General features: G+C 36.6%; 2 protein-coding genes across 7 annotated transcripts; one reads left to right on the top strand and one right to left on the bottom strand.

The window, feature by feature from the left end:
* Positions 1 to 926: 926 nt before the first annotated feature.
* Positions 927 to 6135, top strand: LOC127503493 (WD repeat-containing protein 73). 2 transcript variants are annotated; one of them, XM_051877413.1, is made up of 9 exons: positions 927 to 1007; positions 1332 to 1449; positions 3607 to 3674; positions 3762 to 3847; positions 3931 to 4019; positions 4357 to 4424; positions 4605 to 4766; positions 5257 to 5619; positions 5772 to 6135. In XM_051877413.1, the coding sequence occupies exons 1-9, from the start codon at positions 950 to 952 to the stop codon at positions 6008 to 6010; spliced, it is 1251 nt and encodes a 416-aa protein (XP_051733373.1). In that variant the 5' UTR covers positions 927 to 949; the 3' UTR covers positions 6011 to 6135. The 2 variants fall into 2 exon arrangements, with proteins under 2 accessions (XP_051733373.1, XP_051733374.1); XM_051877414.1 differs by lacking the exons at positions 927 to 1007; positions 1332 to 1449 and adding an exon at positions 3208 to 3471.
* Positions 6136 to 7229: 1094 nt separating this feature from the next.
* On the bottom strand, positions 7230 to 26928 carry LOC127503496 (sialidase-4-like). 5 transcript variants are annotated; one of them, XM_051877421.1, is made up of 11 exons: positions 26879 to 26928; positions 17441 to 17725; positions 10601 to 14921; positions 10382 to 10521; positions 9287 to 9497; positions 9109 to 9196; positions 8832 to 8999; positions 8691 to 8747; positions 8449 to 8601; positions 8202 to 8375; positions 7230 to 7549 (listed from the first exon to the last, which is right to left on the bottom strand). In XM_051877421.1, exons 2-3 carry the CDS (start codon positions 17708 to 17710, stop codon positions 14016 to 14018), a joined length of 1176 nt encoding a protein of 391 aa, XP_051733381.1. In that variant the 5' UTR covers positions 17711 to 17725; positions 26879 to 26928; the 3' UTR covers positions 7230 to 7549; positions 8202 to 8375; positions 8449 to 8601; positions 8691 to 8747; positions 8832 to 8999; positions 9109 to 9196; positions 9287 to 9497; positions 10382 to 10521; positions 10601 to 14015. The 5 variants fall into 5 exon arrangements, with proteins under 5 accessions (XP_051733381.1, XP_051733384.1, XP_051733382.1 ...); XM_051877424.1 differs by lacking the exon at positions 8202 to 8375 and having other exon boundaries at positions 10601 to 13031; positions 13156 to 14921; XM_051877422.1 differs by lacking the exon at positions 8202 to 8375 and having other exon boundaries at positions 10378 to 10521.
* Between the last annotated feature and the right edge of the window lie 234 nt (positions 26929 to 27162).

Raw genomic sequence — 27162 nt, 5'->3', positions numbered from 1 at the left:
TTTTACGTAAGCCAGATGTAAATGCGAAAAAAAGAAAAAACTGTTTCCATTGCAGTTTTGCGAAATATTCCTTTTTCGAATATCCTGAAAAACCACCTCTTGCAAGCGTAAAAACGCTTTTTTGTGATATATGGGAGTTTTTGTGAAATTGATGTGTTTCCATTGGGCGTATTTTCAATTTGCAATTTCAATTTGCATAGAGTAATGGAAACACGGCTAGTGACAACTGGAGATTCATAGTTAGATTTAATCGCCAGTTGGTCAGAAAAAAAGTGGCAGATTTGTTACTGGTGAAAATTCGTATTTTGGTCATACTTCCAAGACAAAGAATCTGTGATTCCGAAGTACAGTATCCACACCGGTAAAGATGATAACTCCGCAAATAACTGCAATTGCAGGTTTCAAACAGAGATGGCGACAAAGAGGCAAAACTTACGGACTGCAGCTTTAAAAAGGAGCAGAAACAGCTTTTTGTTCAAAATGTTGCTTTTACATGTTCAGATATTCATACAACAAAATACTCTGGGGGCCATTAAATTTTTGTGAAAATGATCAAACCCCTGCTATGGCTGGCAACCAAAACACTGGCGGGGAAAGAGTTAAAATCAAACAATATATAGGCCTACAATAAATTATACAATATAAACCTGTGTGTTTAGGTAGGCTATATGAAGGACTTAAGATCCATCATTCTGACAATCCTGTACTTTGAATGACACTGTTTTTTTTTTTTTTAGATGCCTATAGAACTCAGTGGCAGACTAAAATGACTCTGGTAAATCTTCAGGCCAGCAGTTTTCCAGGACAGAATCTATTTTCCTACTTTTAAGACGCCTCTTCTAGAAAGTGTGTAGCTGAAATTTAGACTCCTCCCCTTTGCCTCAATGTTGTATAAATGAAACATTGGCACTGCAATCAACACAGCCTAAGAGGCTCAGACTGTAAAGCTATGAAGAAACTTGGCATGATTCTGTTTGTTACGTTGCTTGCACTTTTCACAGGGAATGGTAGGATTTTTTGGCTGGTGTGTTTGTGGGTGTTTGCATGTGTATTTTTGTTTGTGAATCAAAGTGAAGGATGAGATATATGAATATAGAGAAGATTGATTTTATACACTTATTATAATAATGTTTCTTAATTCTTTTGTGAAAGTGTTGCTTATTTGACACAAGTATTTTTTTTTTTTCTGGATAACTTTCAATTGGATTTTTAGTCATAACATTTGTTTGTTTTAACCAGTAGTATTAAAATGTGTACGCACAGATGATACTAACATTTCAATTGAACATATACATGCACAACAATACATTTTGGATATGATTTTGTCTCAGTGCATAATGCTGAAGTGCAGATTCAGAATTGGACTTGTGGCTATGGAGGACTCTGCCGTCGCTTCTGTTTTGACCAAGAATACATTGTTAGTCACCATGGCTGTCCACGCAAATACAGGTATGTTGATATAAAATGACAATAAATAACTGAAAATATATTTATATAAAATAGCATATAAAAATGTTATATATAATATTATATCTGTTTATAAACATTACCATTCAAAAGTTTGGGGTTTAGGTTTTTTTAAATGTTTTTGAAAGAAGTCTCTTATGCTCACTAAGGCTGCATTTATTTGATCAAAAACTCAGTAAAAACAGCAATATTGTTAAACATTATTATGATTTAAAATAACTGTTTTATATGTTAATATATTTTAAAATGAAATTTATTCCTGCAATGACAAAGCTGAATTTTCAGCATCATTACTCCAGTTTTCAGTGTCACATGATCCTTCAGAATATGATTTGCTGCTCAAGAAGATTTTTGCGGAAACAGTGATACATTTTTTAGATCCTTTGATGAATAGAAGGCTCAAAAGAACAGCATTAATTTGAAATAGAAATCTTTTGTAACCTTATTTACTGTCACTTTTGATTCTTGCTAAATAGAAGTATTAATTTTTTAATTAATTTCTCAGAAAAACCTTATTAACCCCAACCTTGTGAACAGTCTTGTATGTAATACTTTAGTATTCATTAAACAAAAATGTAAATGTCATAATTCTTAACAATGATTTATCCATTATTTTCAGATGCTGTGCGGTTTTAGCAAAAATAACATAATCTTAGCAGACCTCAACTGATGATTGATTTAAAAACTACATCTTCAGAGGAACGTCATCTCCAAAAACATCTTTATTTAGGTTTCAGTGCTGATATGTGGTGAAAGAAACAATTTCTTTATTATTCGGAGTAGTGAGTCTTTTGACATTTAACAATGATTTTAAAGAGATGATGAAAATAATGATTGTAAAAATTGTTCTTGTTTGATAACAGTAAAAATAAAACATAATTCATACGAAAAATGAGAGACTAAAAATAAAAACAGATGAAGTAATGAGTGCAGTGCAGTTACACAGTGGAATGGTATTAAAACATAAACTGAGTAAAGCTGATGGAACAGCTAAAGCATGCCACCACTGTAAATCCTGGATTACAATTAATACATGGTTCTTTTTCAAGAGAGGCATGCCACACATTTCCAACATTTAACTCTATTCAGTCTGTGTTTATGAAAGTCAAAGGATGGTGTGGTTTAAGTTGAGCTGGCTTTGCTTTGCATTGTGCAGCCACTAGACAATAACAAACCCAAAAAAGGGTCTGACCCAAATAGCTTTTGTGGAACGCAGCTTCTGTAAATGAAATGTTTGTCAACAGTTTTTACTCTTGTTTACTATCCTGATCTTTTCTGTTTTGGTTATCTACTTTGTTTCTTTATAAGACACAATAAACCAGAATCTATGGTTTACAACAAGCAAGTAGTCATTCCTTGTGTGCTCAAATCAGCTTTTATTGTTCAATAAACTATATCTTTTTTGTTGAGGAATAGTAGTGTGGACATGTCCAATAGCTTAAGTGTAGCCAAGATATAGGCACATTTTTTTTTTTTTTGCCTTGTTTGAGACATTAAAGTTATTAAAAACTATAGTCTATTAAACAATTATCAATAAAGGATTGGTATTAAGGACATCTCTATCAAATCTTGATTTCCTGACAGGCTGAAGAGGACCTATCATGAACTTATATCGGCCAATAAATGCTTATGAAATTACAATAAAATGGTAATTTTAAGCCAAAACAAAAGTAGAATGAATAATGATGATTTTGAACTTTATGTTTCTTAAAAATCATGGACGTAATGTCCTAAACTTTCCTAAACCAAATGTGCGACATTAACCTCGTGCCGCCAGGTGGCGACAACGCAACTTGGACTTTTAAAAACACATCAGAAGTACAGAGGAACGTGTCCCGGAAATATTGACCGTTTTTAAATATCTGCCGATGAATAAACTTAAGGAGGACTCGGATTTTTTTTAATTTTATTATTATTATTACATTGTTTTGGAAGTGAACAATCATTCAGCATGGATATATCCTCTGATGAAGCTGAAGACTGGTTTATGGAGTCTCTAAACACGTCAGTCTGACAGCAGTAGACTTGCATTTGATCGCCTGTATAGTGGTTGTGTCTCAAAACTCATTGTGTTTCCTACCTAGACAGCATTTTTGGGTATCAGGGGCGCGTTTCAACTCTGCGTCTTCTTGATTTCAGATACAAAGACCTGCATCTATTTCAGCTGGAGCATCCGACAAAAGTAATAGAGTGGACGGGTGACAAAAGTAAATCATCTTTAAATGAATCCATGAAACATGTAGACCGTTAAAAAAGAAAATCCATTAAAGGCTTTTTTCTCTTTTATGTTCCAGGTATTTGTGTTGCAGGATACACTGGAACAAAAAGTGAAATCTTAGAGTTACTCCTGCCTCTTAAGTTATATGCAGGCGACAACCAGGTGAATGAAGAAATCAGAAATGCAAGTCTAGTATGTATTTTGAATGTGAAATTAATTTGACTGCCTGTTGTTCACAACTTTAGGGTCTTTGTGCAGAAAGAGACTTCAAAGTACAGCATGGTGGCTTTTCAGAGGAACCTGTTGAGTGTTTGATACATATCCCTGGAACGAGGTAAGAATTAGATCTAGATCTGGTCAGAAGTGCTAATGGGATTGTTGACAAATCTTATCTAATGTAGCTGTCTAGCTCAAACTAATTATTGAGGCAAAATACTGCAGTTTGATTTTACTGTCTACAACAGCAAGATTTTGAGAAATGTTCAATTCCCAGTTTTAAAAATGTATAGGCCTGTTTATTTTGCTATGTATGTGCATGATTATATGATTGGTTACATTTTACTATTTGCATTTAGCATTGTTTTTTTCCCCCTTGCTGCCCGCAACTCACTAGTTTGAGTGCTGGTCAAGGCTTCTCTTTTTCTTTATGTAATATCAGCTGTTCTTTACAGGTGTTTGGTGACTAGTGGAAGTTCTAGTTCAGCGTTGCAGATTTGGGATATTGGAAGCGATGATAGTGGTAAGATATATGTCCATGTAGTTAATTACAAATGGGATTAACAATAAGAAAATTATATTTTGAGTCCTGTGTAATTGTCTACAAAATACAATGTTTTTATTATTATTATAATAAAATAATCTTATATTTTTGTATTCATGGAACGTTTCACGTAGTATCTTACCTCATTTTGCAATACAGATGTTATAAAAAGGACTGGAGTCATAAACCTCAAGAGCACATCAGCAAAAGGCATTAAAATAGCTCCTGGATTGATAGACGATCCAGCAGTTCTTCATGGTTCTTGTATAAGTGATGTTCAGCTGACAGAGATAGCAACAGGACGCGTTCTGTATACAGTTGGTAATATAAAAACCTATTACCTTTATCCTTTTTTTTTACTGTTGGTTTTAATGAGTTTTTGTTGAAATATAAGATATTTATGTATTTATTCAATATCAAAACCCCTTTTTTTACATTAGTTGAAAAACATATCTGAAATATATATATATATATATATATATAATATTTATATTTATTATTGTCAGTAGGAAATATCAGGGTACAAAAATCTCACTGGATTATTACAATTAATGGCAAAAGGAATGTTTGGAAATGTAAACTGATATTTCCTACTGACACACTACAGCAAAAGATATAAATAACTGTCTTAAATGCATTTTTTGGGATGAAAATACTAACATGCCTAAGACTTTTGCACAGTACTATATATGTGTGTGTGTGTGTGTGTGTATATATATATATATATATATATATATATATATATAATAGCTCATTTCATATAATTTATTTTAATTTAATTTAATTTTTTTTTTTTTTTTTTTTTTTACAGGAAATGAGTCCTTAGATTCGGTGAGTGGCTTACAGTTTGTGAACGCTCATGTGTTTCTCATTTGTGCGAGCAATGGCACTCTGCTCATGGGTGACACAAGAGACCCCTCAACTGCTCATCATCCTCTGGAAGAGAGTAAGAGTGGTTTGCACTGGTCATTTGGGTTGAGGAGTGACAGCTTCCAGTCTGAACCTTCTACTGTCGCAAGACTCTCGTCCACCGGTCACATTCTGCTGTCAGATCTAAGAGATTTACAGAGTCCATTTTGTCAAACCCGACTAAATGTCCAACAGAGTCCACCAAATAATGACTTTCTGAAAGTTTCTTGGGCTCCTGTTCTTGACAGCTGTCTGTCTGTGTCTGGTAAGTGGAGCTTTTTCCTTTCTGAAATAAGCTAAAATTTAATCTTGTAAGGTTGAGTTTGATACAAATTGTTGAATTTATATTTCATAATGTGGACCTGTGTGAAGACCATTGATTACTCACCGATGACCTGACAATTTTCTTTTTTGAAGGGTTTGATGGAACGGTACATATTTATAACACAACAAATTGGAGCACAGAAGTTCAGAGCCCTCAGCCAATTTTCTCACACAGAGGTCATGATATGTCACATGATGCAAAATACAGTGGTTCCCCAGCTGTTGTCACCACTCATTCTTGGCATCAGTCACGACCAAAAACTCTTCTTTCTGCAGCTACTGATGGATCTCTACATGTATGGGACTGGGTGGACAAAATCACTGACAGATGATCATTAGACAAAACTGTTCCGTGATACATGCATAAACTGTTCTGTGATACATTTCTGTACGAGTATATGAAGTAATATCAAACAATTTAATGACTATTAAGTCAATAAACTATATTATTATACAACTCTCTGGAACACTTTATTCTGTTTCATAAAAACACAGCTGCCGTCATCTTGCACCTCAGTTATCGATTGAAGTGAAAATGACCTCAGAGATTTCAGTGTTCATATTATCTAATATTGTTTCAGTGTTTGTCCAGTCTGACTGTTTTGATGTTGTGGACTGTGTTTGTTGTTGTGTTGACAATGGACTTCATTGTCAAGTATGCAAAACAGAAGAGAACCATTATGTGTGATACTTATTATCATTTATAAAGTTTAAAAATGAGGAAACACCATGTTCATATACACATTTGAATGTTTATTCTAATATATCTGACACAATTGTATCAAAAGCAGTTGCATTTAGCATTAATCAGAGATAAATTGTCCATTATATGAGTTCAGCATGTAAAAAATCTGCTCAAGAATTATACACAATACATATTATCTAAGTTGCTGACAGTGACTTTAATATGTTGGTTCCAAATAGATTCCAGATCAGTATTAGCAGAAGCAGTTTGCAGCAAAAAAAAGAAAAAAGAAAAAAGTATGTAAAGGATTTTTTTTTAAAAATGAAATTATGAGTTATAGGAAATAATTTTTTCTAGACGTTTTCTGCTTACATAATGTTATGAATTAACAAATTACACAGATACTGGTATTTATTCAAATTTGATCTCATACATAATCATTGCTTGTCTGCCTAGATTTCATTGCATCACAAATGAAAGAAATTAATCTTATAATAAAATACATATTTTGTAATAGCTCTATAAAGTATGTAATGTTATAAATGAAAAAAAAAAGAGGTTACATTAGATCCATAATTCATTTGAAGGGACTTGACTTTACTGAGCATTCAACTAATACTAAATGTACACATTTACATTTTTTTCTCAGGGAGTTCGAACAGCAAAAAGGCTATTTCTTCATTCTCATGTTCCTTCCCACACTCCAAGAGACAAGCAAAGTGTCCAGGCTCATACTCTACCAGATCTGAATATGCACTGGGACCATGATGTAATATAAGTAAAGGTTCCTCAGGCCACCCTGAGGAATCCAATGGGAATTTATTCAAGTACAGACCAAGATTCACTCTCTTTTTTGGATCGGATGGATGAGAGTAGAGCAGCCATGTCTTTGGAGGACTACTCTGTCCAACAAAACTCAACACACTGCCTTGGCATCTTTTTCCAGTCTCTGTTAGCTTGTTTGGGGTTAAGACTTTGTCAAAAGTCTTTTGCCAGCATCCTTACTGGTCACATAACAAAGCCGTCCTTGGCTCTTATTGTCCGTATTTGTTCGTATTCAGAGATTCCATTGGGAACAAAAAAACAGAAAGAGGGTCTTGGAATCTCTCTCATAGACTGGACATGAATTCATGCTGCGGTGGTTTGGGAAACAAGCTGAAGTGAGCACCTGATGTCCACTGACCCACTGAAATAAAAAGCATCATGACTATGTTCGTGCCAGGTTGTGTAAAGCATCTATGAAATAATGAATTTGTTAAAAAATGATTCAGAACCCAGAATAGTAATTTGCTGCTGGTTCCTTCGAGATTTTCCAATGGGGTTTTATAATGGGGGCTTTCAAAATATGTGACCCTGGACCACAAAACCAGTAATAAGTCGCAGGGGTATATTTGTAGCAATAGCCAACAATACATTGTATGGATCAAAATTATCGATTTTTTTTTTTTATGCCAAAAATCATTAGGATTTTAAGTAAAGATTACGTTCCATGAAGATATTTTGTAAATTTCCTACCGTAAATATATAAAAAATGTATTTTTGTGAGTGGATATGCATTGCTAAGGACTTCATTTGGACAACTTTAAAGGTGATTTTCTCAATTTTTTGATTTTTTTGCACCCTCAGATTCTAGGTTTTCAAATAGTATAGAGATCTCGGACTCTCCTTGAATAAAAGTGGAAGCAGCAGAATAGCACCAGCTATTGAGAGACCTTAAATGTAAAATTGTGAAAATATCCATGGATATTATACTATACTATGTTAGTGTTAATTGTGAATTGTATATTTATTATCCATAAAAACAGAGATTAATTAAATTTTTCATTCATATGCTTTACCTTTGTGTGCCAAATCAACATTAGTTTTTTTCGCTTCAGCCAACTCAGCACAAATTTCCACCCAACTTCTCTTCTGTGGCACTCATTAATAACTTTCTGTGCCACCAGGTCCAGATTTTTCAGGATGTTTTTTTCAATGTTTGCATGAAGTATGCTTTCAAACTCTGATACAAGCTATTAAAAAAAATATTTGCAAAAATGTTCAAAAGTTCATTGCTTTGAAGTCATAATTTGGAATACTACTCACAATTGAGGGGATGTTTCTTGTAGTCTGCCCTCTCATTCCTCGTCTGTGCCATGCAGTCTTGTAAAGGTGGACATTTGGTGTCTTCTTCAAGCATTCTGTTCTCATTTTCTCCAAGTGGATCCCTATGCTGTATTCATCTTCTCCTGATTCACTCTATCCACAAAAACACATGCACTTATTTAATAACAGCATACTTTAACCTATTCTTAAATCCTGAAGATTATTCTATTTGTGACTCTTACCTCTTCAGACCTTTGTCTCTTTTGGTACATGTCTTGGATTACAGATAGATCCTCAGTCTAAAATAAATAAATAAATAAAATAAAAAATAAAGACATCCATTACTGTAAATATCCATTAAGGTGCCATATCATTTAGCTTACTTCTTTATTAGTTGCTTTCTTGGTGTCAGATGTCTGTTGGATGCTTGGAGAAATCATTTGGTTCTTTACTCTGCTAAATCTGCTGCGAATACTATTTATCTCTTCAATGTCAACCAAGGGTGATCTTTCTTTCTCGAATTTGTTCTTAAGAATCTCATGCAATGACTCCTTAAATGGAAAAATAACACTATTAATAAAACATGTATCACCTTCAAGATAATATCAAGGAAGTATTTAAGGGTTTATGAAATTGAAAATCTCTTTGTCATGTTCTTACATATCACCTTCCTGTTCTGTCTCTCAAGAATTGGTATTTAGTAACAAGGGCTGAACACACCTTGTTGTATTGTTCACTTGTTGGATACCTGGGAAAAAAGAGAGAGAAAAAATGGGCCTCAATCATGCTCTAAATTCAAGCTATTAAAATTATACTATTAATTATGCTATACAATTACCATGTATATGAGCACATCTGATCAAACAGAGTTTGAATTACTTTCGATCTCCATTTGTTCCGTCCTGTTGAGGAAAAAAAAATCTCTGCTCTCCTCATCAAGATTTTTTTGTATTGCCAATGGAAATTTTGGCAGCTGATAATTTGCTGGATACACTGTTTGGGCAATGTTCTGTTTTGAGATTGGCCCATGTGAAATACCAACTGAAGTCCTACAGAAAAAGATTTGAGAGAAATGTTATGTTTGTATGCTTATCACAACACAGGAGAGGAGACACAAAGATAAAAGTAACAGTTCTTTATTAAAGCGTTGGTATGCAAAAGATCATGTTCAAGCTGATTTATTACATTATAATAGTTGTACAGCATTCCGTTCAAGTGTTGCGTCTGCCAAGTAGGCGTGGTTAAATCTCTGAAGTCTCGTTAGGGGAAACTATCACGAGATTTGATACGGCAATGTAAAGAAGAAGGTAGAAATGTGGTGCTCATTATTGTAAATAATTGAGTCAAAGTGGGTTAAGGTCAACCAACTGTATCTTCGACATAGATTGCTCGGATTGCTCGGATTGTTCAGATTCAGACTGTATGGTCGGACAATGTTGTGTGATTGGAGCACGTTGAGATTGTATGGTGAATTCCACCGCGTGTGTCATTGCAGACTGTAAGTGTTTAATTATTCAGTCTAACCAGCATTATCTGGTATGCTATTAAATGTACAAATAAGAGATTTCTTCAGTTGTAAAATATTATGTGTTCACGATGTTTCACAACAGTGTGCTTATATGTGGTGCTTAATGAGCATGTGGGGGTTCAGTACTCGGTGATTGGAAATGAGTGGGCGGAGCTGGAGGATCTGGTGTTGGTTGAATCTGTGACAATGTTACAGCGAGGTGCATGATACAAACACCAAAATATTTTTTTTTTTTTTTTTTTTTTTTTGTATTGTTAAGATTTGCATTGGTAGTAATGCATTTATACTGGGATTAAAACTTGATTTTGACACTTGATTAAAAGTGGTTGTGTCTGAAAATCTTGTACTCAGAAATTAGTAGGGCTGTCTACATACTTTTGGACATAAAGTATAGATGTAACATACTCATGATTGGTGTGTGTGGTCTTAGAGGGCATCTCAGTCTTTAGGCTTTGTTGTAATCTTATAAATTTAACTTGATTCTCCATTTTCGGAAATCATATTTTCAGTTAGGTTCACAAAAGTGTCCCCATCAATTTCATTCTCTGTAAAAACAAGAAGAGTCAATAGGAGTACAACATTTTTCACCAAACTGCATTAGGAATTGTGTATAAATGCACATACACATTCTAATGTTTAGTAATCCAATGTCGTAAGGGGATCAAAAGAGTTCCTTCCAGGTTTGTATAAGTGTCCAGTCCATGGAAATCTAACTCTTTCCCTACTTCAAGGGCCGCCAAGATGTTTCGGTAGCTTTGTATGCATGGAGATGACTGTCAAATTTGAATGGAATGAGTATTTTTCCAAACATGTAACACGAACCACTGTGTCCATATATTGCTTTGATCTTGAGAAATAATGGAATCATTTCAGTGTGTACAGTGTCAATCACTTTGCATTCTCCAGTTTTATAAGCTGTATTGTTAACCGTGATGGAATTTGTTTTTTGACTTCATTTAACAGAGGTCTTTCAATCTGTGTTTCCAGTGTGGCCAATACTAAAGAAGGCAGGGTGTTTGATGGGACATCACAAGCTCCTCAGGCATGGCACACTTCATATCCAATGCTTTTCTTCTGAGCTTGCTCCCAGCACTGTCTCAGCTGATGCATTCTAGTAAGTGATTTGGTGATGTTCTTGAAGTTGCAAACAACAGTAGACACTTTCTTGAAATATTGATGTTTTGCCTCAAACCGCATACAAGACAAATGAATTAATGGCCCATATTTCAGCATAAGTATAGGATAGTGCACTAAAAAATGCTTTTTTGGAATGACACCATCAGGGAAGAGTTCATGAAATGTTGCCAGAAACTCTGTAATTTTCTCCTCAAGATAGGGTATCCACGATCTTCTAACCACTGGGGCCATGATCAAATCTATCACTTCGCGCAGTAAAATGTAGCAGTTCCAATACTTGTTTGGAGGTACATCCGACTATTAGTGGTAGTAGTCGAAACAATGTCCAGGTTTCTGAAGCTTTACCAGAGAGTTGACCTTTGCTTCGCAACATTCTTTCCGTCAAGATTTGTGGCTTAGATGTTTTGTCATTTACAGAATATGATAAATTTTCAATTTCAAAGTTCACTTGATCTAGGATGAAGTGTTTATCCTGGATTAACTGATGAAGAATCCATCTGAGAGCATTAGGAATAAATCCCTGGAAAATATCATGCATCACATCAGGTGGAAACAAGTGAGTTATCACTGTAGGAGCATAGTTAAGAGATGAGAAACAGCACTCTCTCTGCACACCATAAACAGACCCATTATCAGGATTTTCACAGACAGCCTGCAGGTGATATCTGTAGTTAACACTGTCTCTTAGAGTGAAGTCCTCTTCTTTGAATTTGGTAGTGATGTCTTCTTTTGTGGCCATGCAAAAACGACATATTCTCCCATGTGAAAAATTTATTTTCAGCCCAATCAAAGAGTGAGCTGAAAGATTGTCTGCTGAGATGGTGACTACTGTGCCATAGAATCTTCTGCTTTCCCCATTACATGACAGAGTCACTCCCTCGGTCTCAAGACATGTCACTTCTTCAATCAAAGGCTGAAACAAATTGTTATAGTTTGTAAGATCTTCTTTAATATACCGATGTCTGATTAATGATGAAAGGTAAATATTCTCAAGTTTTGATGTATATTTCTTATCAATGTTTCCGAGTTTAAAATACACAACTCAGATTCATCGATGTAGAAATGTAGACGTACGTTCGGAAAGGAAGAAAGCTCACAACATTTGAACTGGTCTCCATCAGTGTAGTCCTCCATAACATCCTGATGTTTGGGTGTTTTCTCTTGGTTAAGCATTGCCAGCACATCCTCATTCTGAGCAACCTTAGCAGAGCCTTGAGAGGTATGTACTGGAAATGTGCACCATGTTCTGTTTGATCCAGCAGAATCTGTACAGGTGCAATGTATCCAAGTTCATCTTCACAATAGTGCTCAAGTATCCATTCACTACTGATCTGTCGAAGGCATTCATCAAACGTATTTTGCTTATTAATTTAATATTAATATTTTGCTTATTAAGTAGTTCAGATAAGTCGTCATCAGCATCAGTGTCAATTTGATGTTGTTGTTGAAGGTAAAATCTTATAATCTCAGCATAATGAGATTACTCGCAGGTTCTCCACAATACTGAATACAAAAACTGAACTGTGGCAGCAATACAATGCTTCTCTCTTAATATCAAAGTGAAAAGACAAAGATTGCGCTTGAGGTTTGCAAGTAAATCTTCTGTTTCAAACTCTCTGCAGTTAGCAATGTCCTCCACATTAAGTGTTTTTTTTTTCTTTTTCTCTTTATATAACTCGCCACACTGGGACAAGTGTGGATGATTAAGAGTCAGTATTTTCAAAGGAGTTTCTTCACCTTTCAGTGTTGGTGAGAAGTTTCTTTGAAACCCAGGAAGATATTTAGGGTGTTGAAAAAGACACACTCAACACATGATTTTTCTCTCTCTTAAGGGTGTGATGTTCTTGCTTTTTAACATAAGGGCATTAGTCTTTTGAGAAATACTTTGTTGAAATGTGATGTAAGAGTTGTTTTGTTTCTGTAAATCATAGGAAAACGACAAATGCAAAAGAGAGATTGCATTAGTTCTTTGACACAATCTTAAAGGGTTGTGTTGGATAAAAAAATATGGTCTTCTTTTTTGTATTATATAACTTTATTACATTCAATCATCTAGCACATGTCATATGGCTATTGTCCGGCACACTTCTGGTGATCTTCCAAGTTACCGCCCATCCATAGTGATTTGAACTCTCACACAAATCCATCATGTTTACCGGATTAGGTGGGCAAAGCATTGACAGATGAGAATATCTTTACAAGGAGTTGAGGACTTCAGTTTTCATTCTAATCTGTGTAATGAGCTGCTGACATTTGTAGCTAGAATAATAAGAGAAGAATTATTAGGCAAATTAAGAGTGTATACTTGTCAAATGCATGTTACGTGCATGAACTATAAACTTTGGAATGCAGCACATTGCGAAACCAGAGATTTTCTTACTATTGGGAGATAAGAGGGTCTGTGGCAGTGTTGCCAAGTCCACAGTTTTCCCACGGAATTGGGCTACTTTAACACTGTTTCTGCGGGTTGTTTTTCATGTCCGCGGATTGAAGTGACCCCAAATAACATGATATTTAGAATCAAATTTTACCAGGGGAACCCCACCAAAAACACGGATTTTACCACCCAGAACATGATTTTTACCGGGGTACCTCTCCTTTTTGTAATGTTATGAAATGACCAATAAAATATGTTTGCTGTTTCCTACATATTGAATAATTCAGGTGAATGAAATATAGGATTTAAAAAGGTTATAATACAGTTATAATAACGAAAGCATATTGCTTGGTTGGTTATTTGAATTATTATATTGAAGTATTTTCAACTCGATTTTTAACATTCAGCCATTTTCATTAAGCAAATTAACTATAACAGACAAACAAACAAACAAACAAACAAAAATTACATTAAAAGACACAAATTTTTGCAGCATGAACTTGAAGGCTGCTGTGGAGAATCCACTTATTGAATATCCAAAGCGTTACTGATATTGAAAAGCTTGAAGGCTATCGTTTCAATTTCACTTTCCTGTCCACATTCAAAGAGACAGGCAATGTACTTTCTATCTTCACACTCTGCCAGATCTGAGTATCCACTTGGACCTTCATTGATGCATTGTATGGTTTTCCATTGCATGGGATCCTTTGGTGATTTATTTATATAGATTCTGAGATCATTTCTCTTCTCTTTATCAGATGGGTGAGAATAGAGCAGCCATGTACTCTGATCAGGGGACAGAATATTCAGCACACTTCCCTGGCAGCCATGTTCACCAGTCTCTATCAGCTCTTGAGCAGATGAAGGTTTGTCAAAATCTTCTCCACCACTCCTGCTTAGAGCCTCGACTCTGTAGCCAGATGTACTTCGAGCATTGCAGTACAGTGTGCTGTTACCTTCGTCGTCTATGATCTCAGCCATCTGACACTCATTAGACTCACCATCCATATGTTCTCCTACATGCCAAGTGTTTCCTTTATCATCACTGTAGAATGCAAATGCATGCGATGTGGGCTTATCACTTACGGATCCAAAATAATATGTGTATGCTGGGATAATCAGTCTTCCACTCTTCATTTGAACACCATGTCCTGGTCCAACAGCAAAGGTGGCCCAGTTTTTCTCCTTTTCACTGATCACTTCTTTCAACTCAGTAATACAACTCCATGTTTTGCCAGTGTCCTTACTGGTTATGTAACAAAGCCGAGCCCGGTTCCTTTTTTGGTATATTTGGTAGGATTCACTGTACCCATTGAGAACACAAATGAAAAACAGAAAGAGGGTCTCGGAATCTCTCTCATAGACCGGACATGGATTCATGCTGCGGTGGTTTGGTAGACAAGCTGTGAGCACCTGATGTCCACTGACCCACTGAAATAAAAAGCATGACTTCATGACTGTTGATGCCTTTTATAAACTAAAGAATGCTAGATTGTGTAAAGAATCTATGAAATAGTTATAGTAAGTTGTTAAAGTCCCCCTGTGGTGAAAATCAAGTTTTTAATGTTGTTTATATGTCTATGTGCTGTTTTTAATATGCTTTTAGACAAACCATGTGCAAATTCATAAGTCAACACTACTATTGAGTATTTTCTCCTTAAAACTGCAGTGATCTAAAGACAGTTTCAAAAACGGGGTTTGAAATCGCTAGTGTGGATCTAAGTGGATCTCTGAGCTCGTGTGAGTGAGTGGAGGCGGGGCTAATTAGCATATTTATAGATCCACATATACTAAATGAAGCAAGGGTGTAGAGTTAACGCTTGTTCACACCAGGACGATTATTGCGCGTTTTTCGCTGACGTTTAACACCTCGTGAATAAACAAAGGGCGCCAATGTGAGTCTGCACACTGACACGTGCAAACTTCTTTAATTTTATTAATGTCTAATTCATAAATATGTTTATTTGCACTACCGTTCACTTGCACTAAGCACAACCCAGCTAGAAATTTTACGTTCCCAAAACATTCTCAGAACGTCCCCAGTGGTGTTAAGGACATTGTCTAGTAACGTTCCCAGTATGTTCAGAGACTGTCATGATGTGGAGTTCTTTTAAGGTTTGGGGGACGTTATTTGGCGGACCTTCAGGGAACATTTAGGACGTTCACTGAGCGTTTAGGGAACCATATTTTATTTGGAAATGTTCTCAGAACATTCCTGCTGCCCTTGTCAAAAATTGAATTGAAAATTAAATTGACTAACAAAAGTGGCTGTTCAAACAAAAACTATTTTTTCTTAAATGTCTTACAAAAAACAAAAAAAAAATCTCTTTACAGGTATTTCTTGGATTATTATTATGAAACCTTTCCTTTTAAATGCAAATCACTTGCGGTAAGTCATTAGCTGACACATCTAAAGCACATTTGTTACAAAAAAAATTGTGAGAAACAAAATCTGATCAAATGGATTTGGTTGCTCATTATTGATGATTTCATCATACAGTGACCTTATTCAGTGATCTCTGAATATTGTATTCCTTTCATGTTGTTGTAGTCCTATGATAATGTATACGATCCTGTCCTGCTTTGATATTTTGAAAGGTTTTCATCATTGTGCAGAAATTACTAAGACAGGATCATGTAGACTCACACAGACATCAAGATTCTGCATATGAACCTCAACAATGGTGACAAAATATTCAGAATTAATGCAAAACTAACAGTTAATACACTCAGAGTTTAGACTCCGGAGAGGATCATTGAACCAGAACACTCCATGATGATTGAATCACCATCATTAAATAATCAAATTCATCTGATCAGAATTTCTCTTGCGATTTTTGCTGTAACAAGCGTGTTTTGGAAACACAATCAAAGCAGCCAGAAAAAAATGTAATGTTAAAATATCAAGAATCAAGAGCCCATCTAAAGCAAACGCTCACCTCCATAACGGTGACTTCAAACTTTATTATTTTCTATAAAACACCCACGTAGAAGGTGACGTTCTCGGGACCTTGCGCAACATTCCCTAAAAGTTCTCTAAAGGTGACGAAAATTCCGAAAACGTCCTCTTTTGGTAATGAAAGTGCTGCAGTTCAAGGTTCCTTATATGACTTTAGGGGGACGTTCCATTTTGGTTATTTTATGGTCACATAAGATTGTTACAAAGAGGACATTTGACATGTCCTCTTTGTAAGAGGAAACATTCCCAGAACGTCAACATTCATGACGTTCTGGGAATGTTTAGGGGACTATTACTATAGGACGTTCTGTTAACTTCCCAAATGTCCTCTTTGTAACGTTCTCGCGCGACCATAAAATAACCAAAATAGAACGTCCCCCTAAACTCATATCGGGAACGTTATTAAATGACCAACAGAGGACCGTGTGGGAACGTTCTGTTAATGTCCCAAATGTCCTCTTTGTAACGTTCTTTTTTGACCATAAAATAACCAAAATGGAACGTCCCCTAAAGTCATATAAGGAACCTTGATCTGCAGCACTTTCATTACCAAAAGAGGACGTTTTAGGAACGTCCCGAATGTTCTGTAAAGGTTTCTGAATTTTCGTCACCTTTAGAGAACTTTTAGGGAACATTGCGCAAGGTCCTGAGAATGTCCCCTTCTACGTGGGAAGGGCCATATATTGTCAGGGAGTGAATCTGCACGTTCACTCTGCGCATCGCCAGTGAAAATTGTTTGGGTATGAACATGAAAAACGTCTCGAAAAACGGTGATGATAAGCGCGCATGATAATCGTCCCGGTGTGTACGAGGCTTTACATTCAAGCTATTTTAAGGGATGAGGAATTTTTTTTCACAGGAAAAAACTTTAAATTTGTCATTTTGGTGATCAAAGATGAGTTTTAAGGGATACAATTATTGACTACAGGGGGACTTTAAGAAAACTGTCAGTTATGAATAATATTTTACAATTTTGGTTAAACATGTCTACCTCAACTTCATTCTTGCCATCTTTCCACGATCCTCTTCTCATCACAAGCACTTCTGCATCTGTGTCATGTTTAGATTTCCGCTTTTCAGCGAAGGCAAGGTAGGTTTGATCTTTACTGATATAGATGAGAGCTGGAATTCTGTATGTCACCTGTTTTGAATAAAATGCTGTCTCCTGTTTGAATGTTGTTGCTGTTGTATTGTCTTCTTGATTAGTTAAATTGCTTTCGGGAGGAATTGAACTGCTTTCTGAAGATGTATCATTAGCCATTGTAAAATTCTAACCCTATAAATAGAAAGAATAAATAGTAGAAGTAACAATATCATGATATACATTTCAGACACATTTTAAAATGTATAAATGACATTGCTTGAAACACCAACTATCAAATCAAATGAAGTGGAATTTTCCAACAAATGATTGTAGACTTTTTCTCAGAATTATGTTGGCTTGACAAAAGTCCCATAGACTTTCATTGAGCGGGTCAAAACTTTTATAAAACAACTCTAATAAAGTATTTAAGCTTCATTCATCAAGTATCTATCACTACCAAAGCCTAGCAAGTGGCATAGGACATGCTAGCAATGTGTAAAACATGGTAGCAAAATGCTAATTCATGTTAGCAGTGTGTTAAAACATGTTAGCAATTTGTTAATTTATGCTAGCAACATGCTAAAGATGCTAGTAACATGCTAAGTCATGCTAGCAATATGTTAAAACTGGTGCAGTTTAAATTAGCGCATTAACGCATGCAATTCATTTGTTCAGATTAACGTTTTAAAAATATTTAATGCAATTAAAGCAGCAAACATTTTTCAGTCATAATTTGGCTAGCGTTACATTATATGATCACACTCTTATTCACGCAAATGCTTTTAAATCATTAAAATGCCACAAGACAAACGAGAATGCGCTGTTTGTGAATGTTGTGTCTGTGTGACACACGACTCCTGTGCACAGAAAAACTTCTGCGCTTGAACAAACAATAGCACACAGAATTATGCCAAAATGCTCATTTTGTTGAGTATTCTCATAAGAGCAGTCTTAAATGAGTTAAATAACATCTTAAATGAACTTAAAGAGATGTGAGAAAATGAGATGCGCATCATGTTCGGCAGCGGCAGGTCTTAAAGTCACAGCAGCCTAATAAACCAGTTGCTGTGATGTCTGTAATTAATGTTAATCAAAGAAAATTGTAGCTTTAATAAGGATTAATCTATATTTCATTTATAATTTATGCAGTGAAGACTGTAAAGTTTTCGATGACTTTATTCAATTTCTGTATATTTCCTAACTCTTATACAGGTAGGAAATAGGTTAGGCTATAATGGGTTTATGTGAAGATTGTATTAAGTTCACTTAAGTCTTAAATTAAATGTTGATAATTTTTTTAAAGCCTAATAAATGTTGAAATTGATAGGTTTTGGGTTCTGTAATGTTGAATGTTTTTTTTTTTTTTAAATCAATTTCTGGGCATTTGAAAGAGTTAATTATCTTGCTGTCAATGGAGGCTTCACTGAGCCATCGGATTTTATCAAAAATATCTTATTTGTGTTCCAAAGATGAACTAACCTTTTAAAATATGCTAGCAGTATGCTAGGTCATGCTGGCAATATGCTAAAACATGCTAGCAATGTGTTAAAAATTTTAGCAAACATGATAATTCATGCTAACAATGTGCTAAAACATGTTAGCAGCATGGTAATTCATGTTAGCAATGTGTTAAAACATGCTAGCAACATGCTAATTCTGGTTAGTAATCAGGGTTTGACATGAGCTTTTTTGCTCACCAGCCACTGTGGCTAGTGGTTTTCCAAAGTTACTAGCCACTTAGCATTTTCACTGTCCACAATTTTGACATTGATACCATGGGGAAAAACTGTCATATAAATATTTTTAATGTTATCTCATAATTTGGCAACAGGTATAGGCTGCTGTCACTTTAAGATCTGACACATGGATCCATTATACTGTTACACATTTTCTTTCTCAACTGTTCACTTAACATAACTGACTGTGTTTACATGAATACTCGCCAAGAGTATTTTGTATGTATTTGACACAATAAGCAGCGAAAAGTACTCAATTTAGTTCTGAGAATACACTTTGGGTGTGAGCACAAAAATTATGTGCAATACGTAAAATTATGCGCAATACGTGCAATCCCACGCTGAAATTCAAGCTCTGTAACACCAACAATATTCAGCCGGACTCCAAAACAAATGAAGCGCATGAGGGGAGGTGGGTTTGTGTGTCAACTCGCTGTCGGAGAGATGAAAGAGCAAGAAATTGCACCTGGAAAATTCCTGTAGTGAAAACGCGGGTTTACTTTTGGAGAGCCTACACAGCAATCATGCACCAATCATGCGAACGGACAGCCAATTAAACCACAGCATTGGTCATGTTACTATGTACAGAACTCTTTAGTTTCATTTTCACTCTGTCATAGAGATGATTCATGTGTTTTTCCTCCTAATTCCTGCCAGAGTTGTGTGCGTCAATGATTAAAAGTGAGTTTATTCATCTTTTATATTTCTGTTACTGCTGATTAAGATTATTTGCAGAGTTGTTTATGTGTAAAATAAACAGAAGCATGGAAAACATGTGGCAATGCACAAGTGAGTGTTTGATTAAACATAAGCACTTTAAACCGAATATGTATATTTGGAATTGTTTAATATGAACCTGTTAATGCCATTGTGATATATTAAATATACTTCCAAATGTACACCTAATGTATCTTTACCCGTGTTTATGTACAGTCATGCAAAAAAGTTAGGACACCCTATTGAATTCTATGGTTTTCCATTCAGGACATAATAAAACATCATCTAGTGCTTGGCAGGTCTTAAAATTTGGAAAATAAAACCTCAGATGAACAACAACACATGACATATCATGGAAAAAACATGGGTTACAAAGTTAGAACACCCTATGTTTCAATTGCTTGTAGATCCACTTTTAGCAGCAATAACTTGAAGTGATCAAGTATCAGTCTCTTACATCGTTCTGGAGGAATTTTGGCCCATTCTTCTGTACAATGTTGCTCCAGTTCATTGAGGTTTGTGGACATTTGTCTATGCACAGCTCTCGCCACAAATTTTCAGTCGGGTTTGCCTTTGCTGGTAATCTTTGGCCAAGTTTTAGCTGGTTGGACAGATGGCCTCACATTTGACTCTAGAATACTTTGGTATACAGAGGAGTTCATGGTCGACGCAATGACTGTGAGATGCCCAGGACCCGTGTCTACAAAACAAGCCTAAAATCATCAGCCCTATACCCGCATGCTTGACTTTTGGTATGAGGTGTTTGTGCTGATATGCTCTTTTGGTTTTCACCAAACTTGGCGCTGTGCATTTTGGCCAAACATCTCCAGTTTGGTCTCATCTGTCCAAAGGACAATCTGCCAGAAGTCTTGTGGTTTGTTCAGAAGCAACTTTACAAACCTAAGCCGGCCTGAGGCCTGTAGAGTCTGAGGTGTAGCTCTTGTATTCTCTGAGCATTACACGGTCTGATCTAAGGGGTGAATTTGCTGGGACGTCCACTCATGGGAAGACTGGTGTCTGTTTTGAATGTCTTCCACTTGTGAATAATTTTCCTCACTGTAAATGATGGACTTCAAATTGTTTGGGAATGGCCTTGTAACTGTTCCCAGGTTGATGGCAGCAACAATTGCTTCTCTAAGATCATTGCTGATGTCTTTCCTCCTTGGCATTGTGTTAACACACACCTGAAAGCTCCAGACACTCAAACTGCCAGAACTTCAGCTTTTATAGAGATGAATACTCCTTGATTAACCTGGTGACAGGTTAATCAAAGACATTTGATTAGCAGTGCCTGACCATTACTTACCCTCTTAAATTCCTATGTTAACAGTAAGGGTGTCCTAAGTTTGTCACCCATGGCTTTTCCATTTTGGCTTTATTATTGCTAAACAAATAATGACACGGTGTGATATGTCATGTGTTGTTGTTCATCTGAGGTTTTATTTTACAAATTTTAAGACCTGCCAAGGACCAGATGATTTTTTATTATGCCCTGATACAGAAAACCATGGAATTCAATAGGGTGTCCTAACTTTTTCACATGACTTTATGTTTATTTGGTTCATAAAACTTACAAACATAAGGATTCAGAGTATATATGTATATTGTATTACAGTGTTATGTACAGCTTTACATCTGGAAATGTTATCTGGAAATTTATATCTGGTAATGTTATCTGGTAATATACATCTTGAAATATCCTGTTTATTTGAGAATCACTTATTTGTATATTTGTATATTATGTATATTTTCCTTTTCTTTGTTTAGAACCACACACACACACGTGCATATGACCATGAATACCAATGTAACCAGTAAACTTGTTGGACATTAAAGACATATGATTGGGGTCCCTGTCTCCATGTCCTTACCAACACTCCATGGTGATGACCAAGTTTTCCTAAGAACCAGTCCACCTTAAGTACATTATTGGTCCTTTGAGCAGGATCCGGGTCGTTACCATGGCAACCCCAGTGTCTGAAATATCAAAGTCTGCCCCTGCCTCATCCCATCGTCCATGCACAGCAATCCAGAGGCCTGTCTACCTAGATGACTACGTAGTCAACTATGCTGGGAACCCATCAGGGCAGGCTGTTAGACCGAAAAGAACGCAATGGTGATTTCAACCCCCCTCTCACCACCCATTTGGAACAGCTGGTTCATCAGAGGACTTCATGCTGCTGATAATGGAAATTACAAAGCAACAGAGCGAAACTGCTGGGTGCCAAATAGAACTCTTGGAGAAAGTTCTGATACACAGCACTCCTCAAGCATCTGCCCACTCCTCACGAGCATCATCCCGGCATCAGACACCTAGGACTCAGATCCTGAAATCAGTGGAGAAGGGACAGCTGAAATCTGATGCTAGCCCTGATGATGTCAGCTCAGAGCGTCAAACTTGGCCACAGCCTGCCAAACCCCAACCCCGTTTTGTTGACCCAGAAGGCAACATAGTGTTGGCCCAGATCCGGCCCGCGTGGAATCCACATGTACCAGATGTGGGCCGGATCTAGGCCAACACTATGTTGCGGTCTGTAGAGGAGCTTTCACAAGTACTGAGGAAAACTCAAATCAGAGACACTTATTTCCAGTCACCACCCGGTGTGAGCAGAGAGACTACCCTGTCGGCACACCAGTATGCCTCACCATGCTGCAGCCCCTCATCAAACCCAACCAGAACTCAAGTGCGCAACAGAGCAGAGCCCTGGATTAAACCATTGACTCCTCTCCCTGAACAAAGACAAAGCCAACCCACCCAGCGCCCTTTCTATCAAGTATCATCCCCGGAGGCTTATCCAACAAATAGTCAGTTTGCTTCAGAGACTGAGCCAATGCCAAGAACTTCACAATGCCATTTACAACATTTCATCTTAGGGATGATGCTGTGCCCTACACCCCCCTCTCCCCTCCCTCATCATACTGGCTTCCAACAGTAGAAGGCCCCACCTTCCCAGATTTCATTAAAGAGGACAGAGCCCAGGACATGGAAGTTAGGATTACTCTGGACAACCTGCTCCACCCGCAATTACCAGAGCATTATAAGTACTCGATCCTTCTTAAGAATGTGATGGTGCCTAATGCTCACAGACTGGTGTTGGCACATGCAGAGTCAGTCACAATAATGCCCTGCAAGCCGTTGATATAAGGTGTATATATATATATATATATATATATACCGATCAGGCATAACATTCACACCGTGTCTACACCGGACGCGAGTGGTGCGACGCGACGCGTCAAAAGATAATAGAACCCATTATAATCAGTGATATTGTCTACACTTGATGCGGCGCGGCACAGCGCGATGCAACACAACAAATTCCCGACAGTAAACGGATTCCCCGTTCTACTTCTGACATAGTCCAAGTGCTTTGCAACGGTCAGTTTGTCGCGTTCAGTGTAGACAGCTTTTAGCTGTTGCGGCGCATCTGGTGTAGACACAGTGTCAGACCACCTTCCTAATATTGTGTTGGGCCCCCTTTTGCTGACCCATCAAGGCATGGATTCCACTAGACCACTGAAGGTGTACTTTGGTATCTGGCACCAAGATTTTAGCAGCAGATCCTTTAAGTCCTGTAAGTTCCGAGGTGGGGCCTCCATGGATCAGACTTGTTTGTTCAGAACATCCCACAGATGCTCGATTGGATTGAGACCTGGGGAATTTTGGAGGCCTAGTCAAAACCTTAAACTTGTTGTGCACCTCAAACATTCCTGAACAATTTTTGCTTTGTGGCAGGGTGCATTATCCTGCTGAAAGAGGCCACAGCCACCAGGAAATACTATTTCCATGAAAGGGTGTACATGGTCTGCAACAATGCTTAGGTAGGTGGTACGTGTTAAAGTAACATCCACATGGATGGCAGGACCCAAGGTTTCCCAGTAGAACATTGCCCAAAACATCACACTGCCTCCGCCAGCTTGCCTTCTTCCCATAGTACATCCTGGTGCCATGTATTCCCCAGGTAAGCTACACACGCACCCCGCCATCCACGTGATGTAAAAGAAAACATGATTCATCAGACCAGGCCACCTTCTTCCATTGCTCCGTGGTCCAGTTCTGATGCTCACAGGCCCACTGTTGGCGCTTTCGGTGGTGGACAGTGGTCAGCATGGGCACCCTGACTGGTCTGCGGCTATGCAGCCCCATACGCATCAAACTGCGATGCACTGTGTATTCTGACTGTTGATAATAAATGACTATAAATATTAGCATGTAAGCACTTAGATCATAGATGGAAAGGACCATTTACAGCCAATACAGGCAATTTAGTAAGGAAAAATATGTTTTTTAAATATTTTTTGACAGTTATAGCACCACCTATTGCCTTTTTTGGGGTGTCCTCAGAGTGTGTCCATACATATGCGTGTTAATTTTGGTGAAAATATCTATTTCCTTTTGAAGTTATAGATACTTATATATATGAGAGCATAAAAAATGACCCATGAGTGTCTTAGATTGGATTTTTTTGCCACTTCCTATCAAAATTTTGACATTTTGGCAAAGACGTTTAGTTAATCAACTTAGGTTTCCTACGCTGGTTTCGTGTCGTACGGACTAACGGTTTCGAAGATATTCGCAAAAGTTTTTTAAGGGCTAAATCACAACGTTGCACAAACCATAAGCTGAAACCTGGCAAGTCCGGTATCATTGGACTCAGCAAGGTTTCAGGAGTCTAAGGACGTGACTCCCGTGAAAATACGTCGACCACACCCAAAGTTATATACATTTTCAACCAAAACCATTAAATGTACATTTTTTAAAATCTTTTTAACAGTTAAAGCGCCACCTATGGTCCGTTCTCCATAAAAGTTGGCATGCTTCTTTAGAGTCATATCAAATTTAGATTTTCCTGGTGTACATATGTGCATTTTAAGACATTTGAAGGATAAAAATAATCAAAGTAATTCAGCAGAGGCAGGGATACATAGACCAGAAGGGGGGAAATCCCCCCCCTACAAATCGAACCCTTGCAACAACCCACCGTGACAGATATCCTGTGTTTTTTCCTCTATATTCTTTCTAAGCACATTTGCTGAGAATACACACTACAACACACACACACACACACACACACAGGTTATCTGTATAATAATAATAGCCTATTATTATTGTTAGCCTATTACTTTTTTTTTCTTCTCACATATATTGACATGCTGTGGAACCTCTTTGTACTAGTATAGACTATTTTACGTTTGTCCTTGATTTTTCTTTATGTCTCATGTTGTATACAGTTGCAAGAAAAAGTATGTGAACAACTTGCAGAATCTGTGAAAATGTGCAAAATTTTAACAAAATAAGAGAGATCATACAAAATGCATGTTATTTTTTATTTAGTACTGTCCTGAGTAAGATATTTTACATAAAAGATGTTTACATATAATCCATAAGACAAAAAAATAGCTGAATTTATTAAAATGACCCAGTTCAAAAGTTTGTGAACGATTGATTCTTAATACTGTGTGTGGTTACCTGGATGATCTACGACTGTTTTTTTGTTGTGTGATGGTTGTTCATGAGTCCCTTGTTTATTCTGAGCAGTTAAACTGAGCTCTGTTCTTCAGAAAAGTTCTCCAGGTCCCAAAATTTTTTCAGTTTTCCAGCATTTTTTTGCATATTTGAACCCTTTACAACAGTGACTGAATTATTTCACATGGAGGACAACTGAGGGACTCAAACACAACTATTAAAAAAAGGTTCAAACATTCACTGATGCTTCAGAAGGAAACACGATGCATTAAGAGTCGGGAGGTGAAAACTTTTGAACAGGATGAAGAAGTCCAAATTTTTATTTTGCTTGAATATCATTTTTTTTTTTTTTTCATTTAGTACTGCCCTTCGAAAGCAACAGAAAATACTTGCATGTTTCCCGGAAGACAAATTAAATACAATTTACCTTGATCTTCAAATTCCAAACATTTTCACCCCCATCTATTAATGCATCATATTTTTTTCTGAAGCATCAGTGAATGTTTGGACCTTTTTTAAAAGTTGTGTTTGAGTCCCTCAGTTGTCTTCAGTGTGAAAATGATATTCAAGCAAAATAAGAAAAATTTGGACTTCTTCATCCTGTTCAAAAATTTTCACCCCCCGACTCTTAATGCGTCGTGTTTCCTTCTGGAGCATCAGTGAATGTTTGAACCTTTTTTAAAAGTTGTGTTTGAGTTCCTCAGTTGTCCTCAGTGTGAAAAGATGGATCTCAAAATCATTCAGTCACTGTTGTAAAGGGTTCAAATATGCAAAAAATGCTGGAAAACTGAAGAATCTGCAGGGCCTGGAGATTTTTTCTGAAGAACAGAGCTCAGTTTAACTGCTTAGGACAAACAAGAGACTCAAGAACAACCATCAGAAAAAAACAGAACAGTCGTTGATCATCCAGGTAACCACACACAGTATTAAGAATCAATGGTTCACATACTTATGAATGGGTTTATTTTAATAAATTCAGCTATTTTTTTTGTCTTGTGGATTATATGTAAACATCTTTTATGTAAAATATCTTACTCAGGACAGTACTAAATAAAAAATAACATGCATTTTGTATTACCTCCCTTATTTTGTTAAAATTATTAACATTTTCACAGATTCTGCAAGTGGTTCACATACTTTTTCTTGCAACTGTATATATTAGCTATAGCTGTTCGGTAACATGAACACAAAACCCCACTAGCATACAATTGTGACAACATGCCCCTATTATTATTTATTTATTTATTTTTGTCAGGAATTTTTAACCACCTATATTGACTACAAAAGCTTTAAACATAATTTTGAACCTCATTAAATAATGTTTGCTTTTAACTGGACAACATGACAACATACATAGGCTAAAATAAGATAAGTCGATGTCTTCTATCAATAATTCTCCAGTAAAATACAAGAAGTAACACTCACAGAAATTATCTTTCCTGCAGCAGCAACAGTTGAGTCTCTCAGAATGTTCGTCGCCCCTCACAGTATAACCCACCCATGCTGCGCTTCCCTTATTTATTGCGACAAATGAAAATTGTCCAAATTTGGTCATCTCAGCATTTTAAACCAGCACATTTTTCACCCATACTTGCTTTGTCAGTGCTTTTTCCCCAGTTGTTATGCATAAGAGTAAAAATCTGCTAATTTAATGTAACAAATCAAAATGACTGCATCATCTTTTACTGGACAATTAAACAATATTTTAT

This window comes from Ctenopharyngodon idella, chromosome 21 (assembly GCF_019924925.1).
Source record: "Ctenopharyngodon idella isolate HZGC_01 chromosome 21, HZGC01, whole genome shotgun sequence".
Taxonomy (NCBI): domain Eukaryota; kingdom Metazoa; phylum Chordata; class Actinopteri; order Cypriniformes; family Xenocyprididae; genus Ctenopharyngodon; species Ctenopharyngodon idella.
The sequence above is the reverse complement of the archived record's forward strand: the minus strand, read 5'-3'. Positions and strand labels throughout refer to the sequence as shown.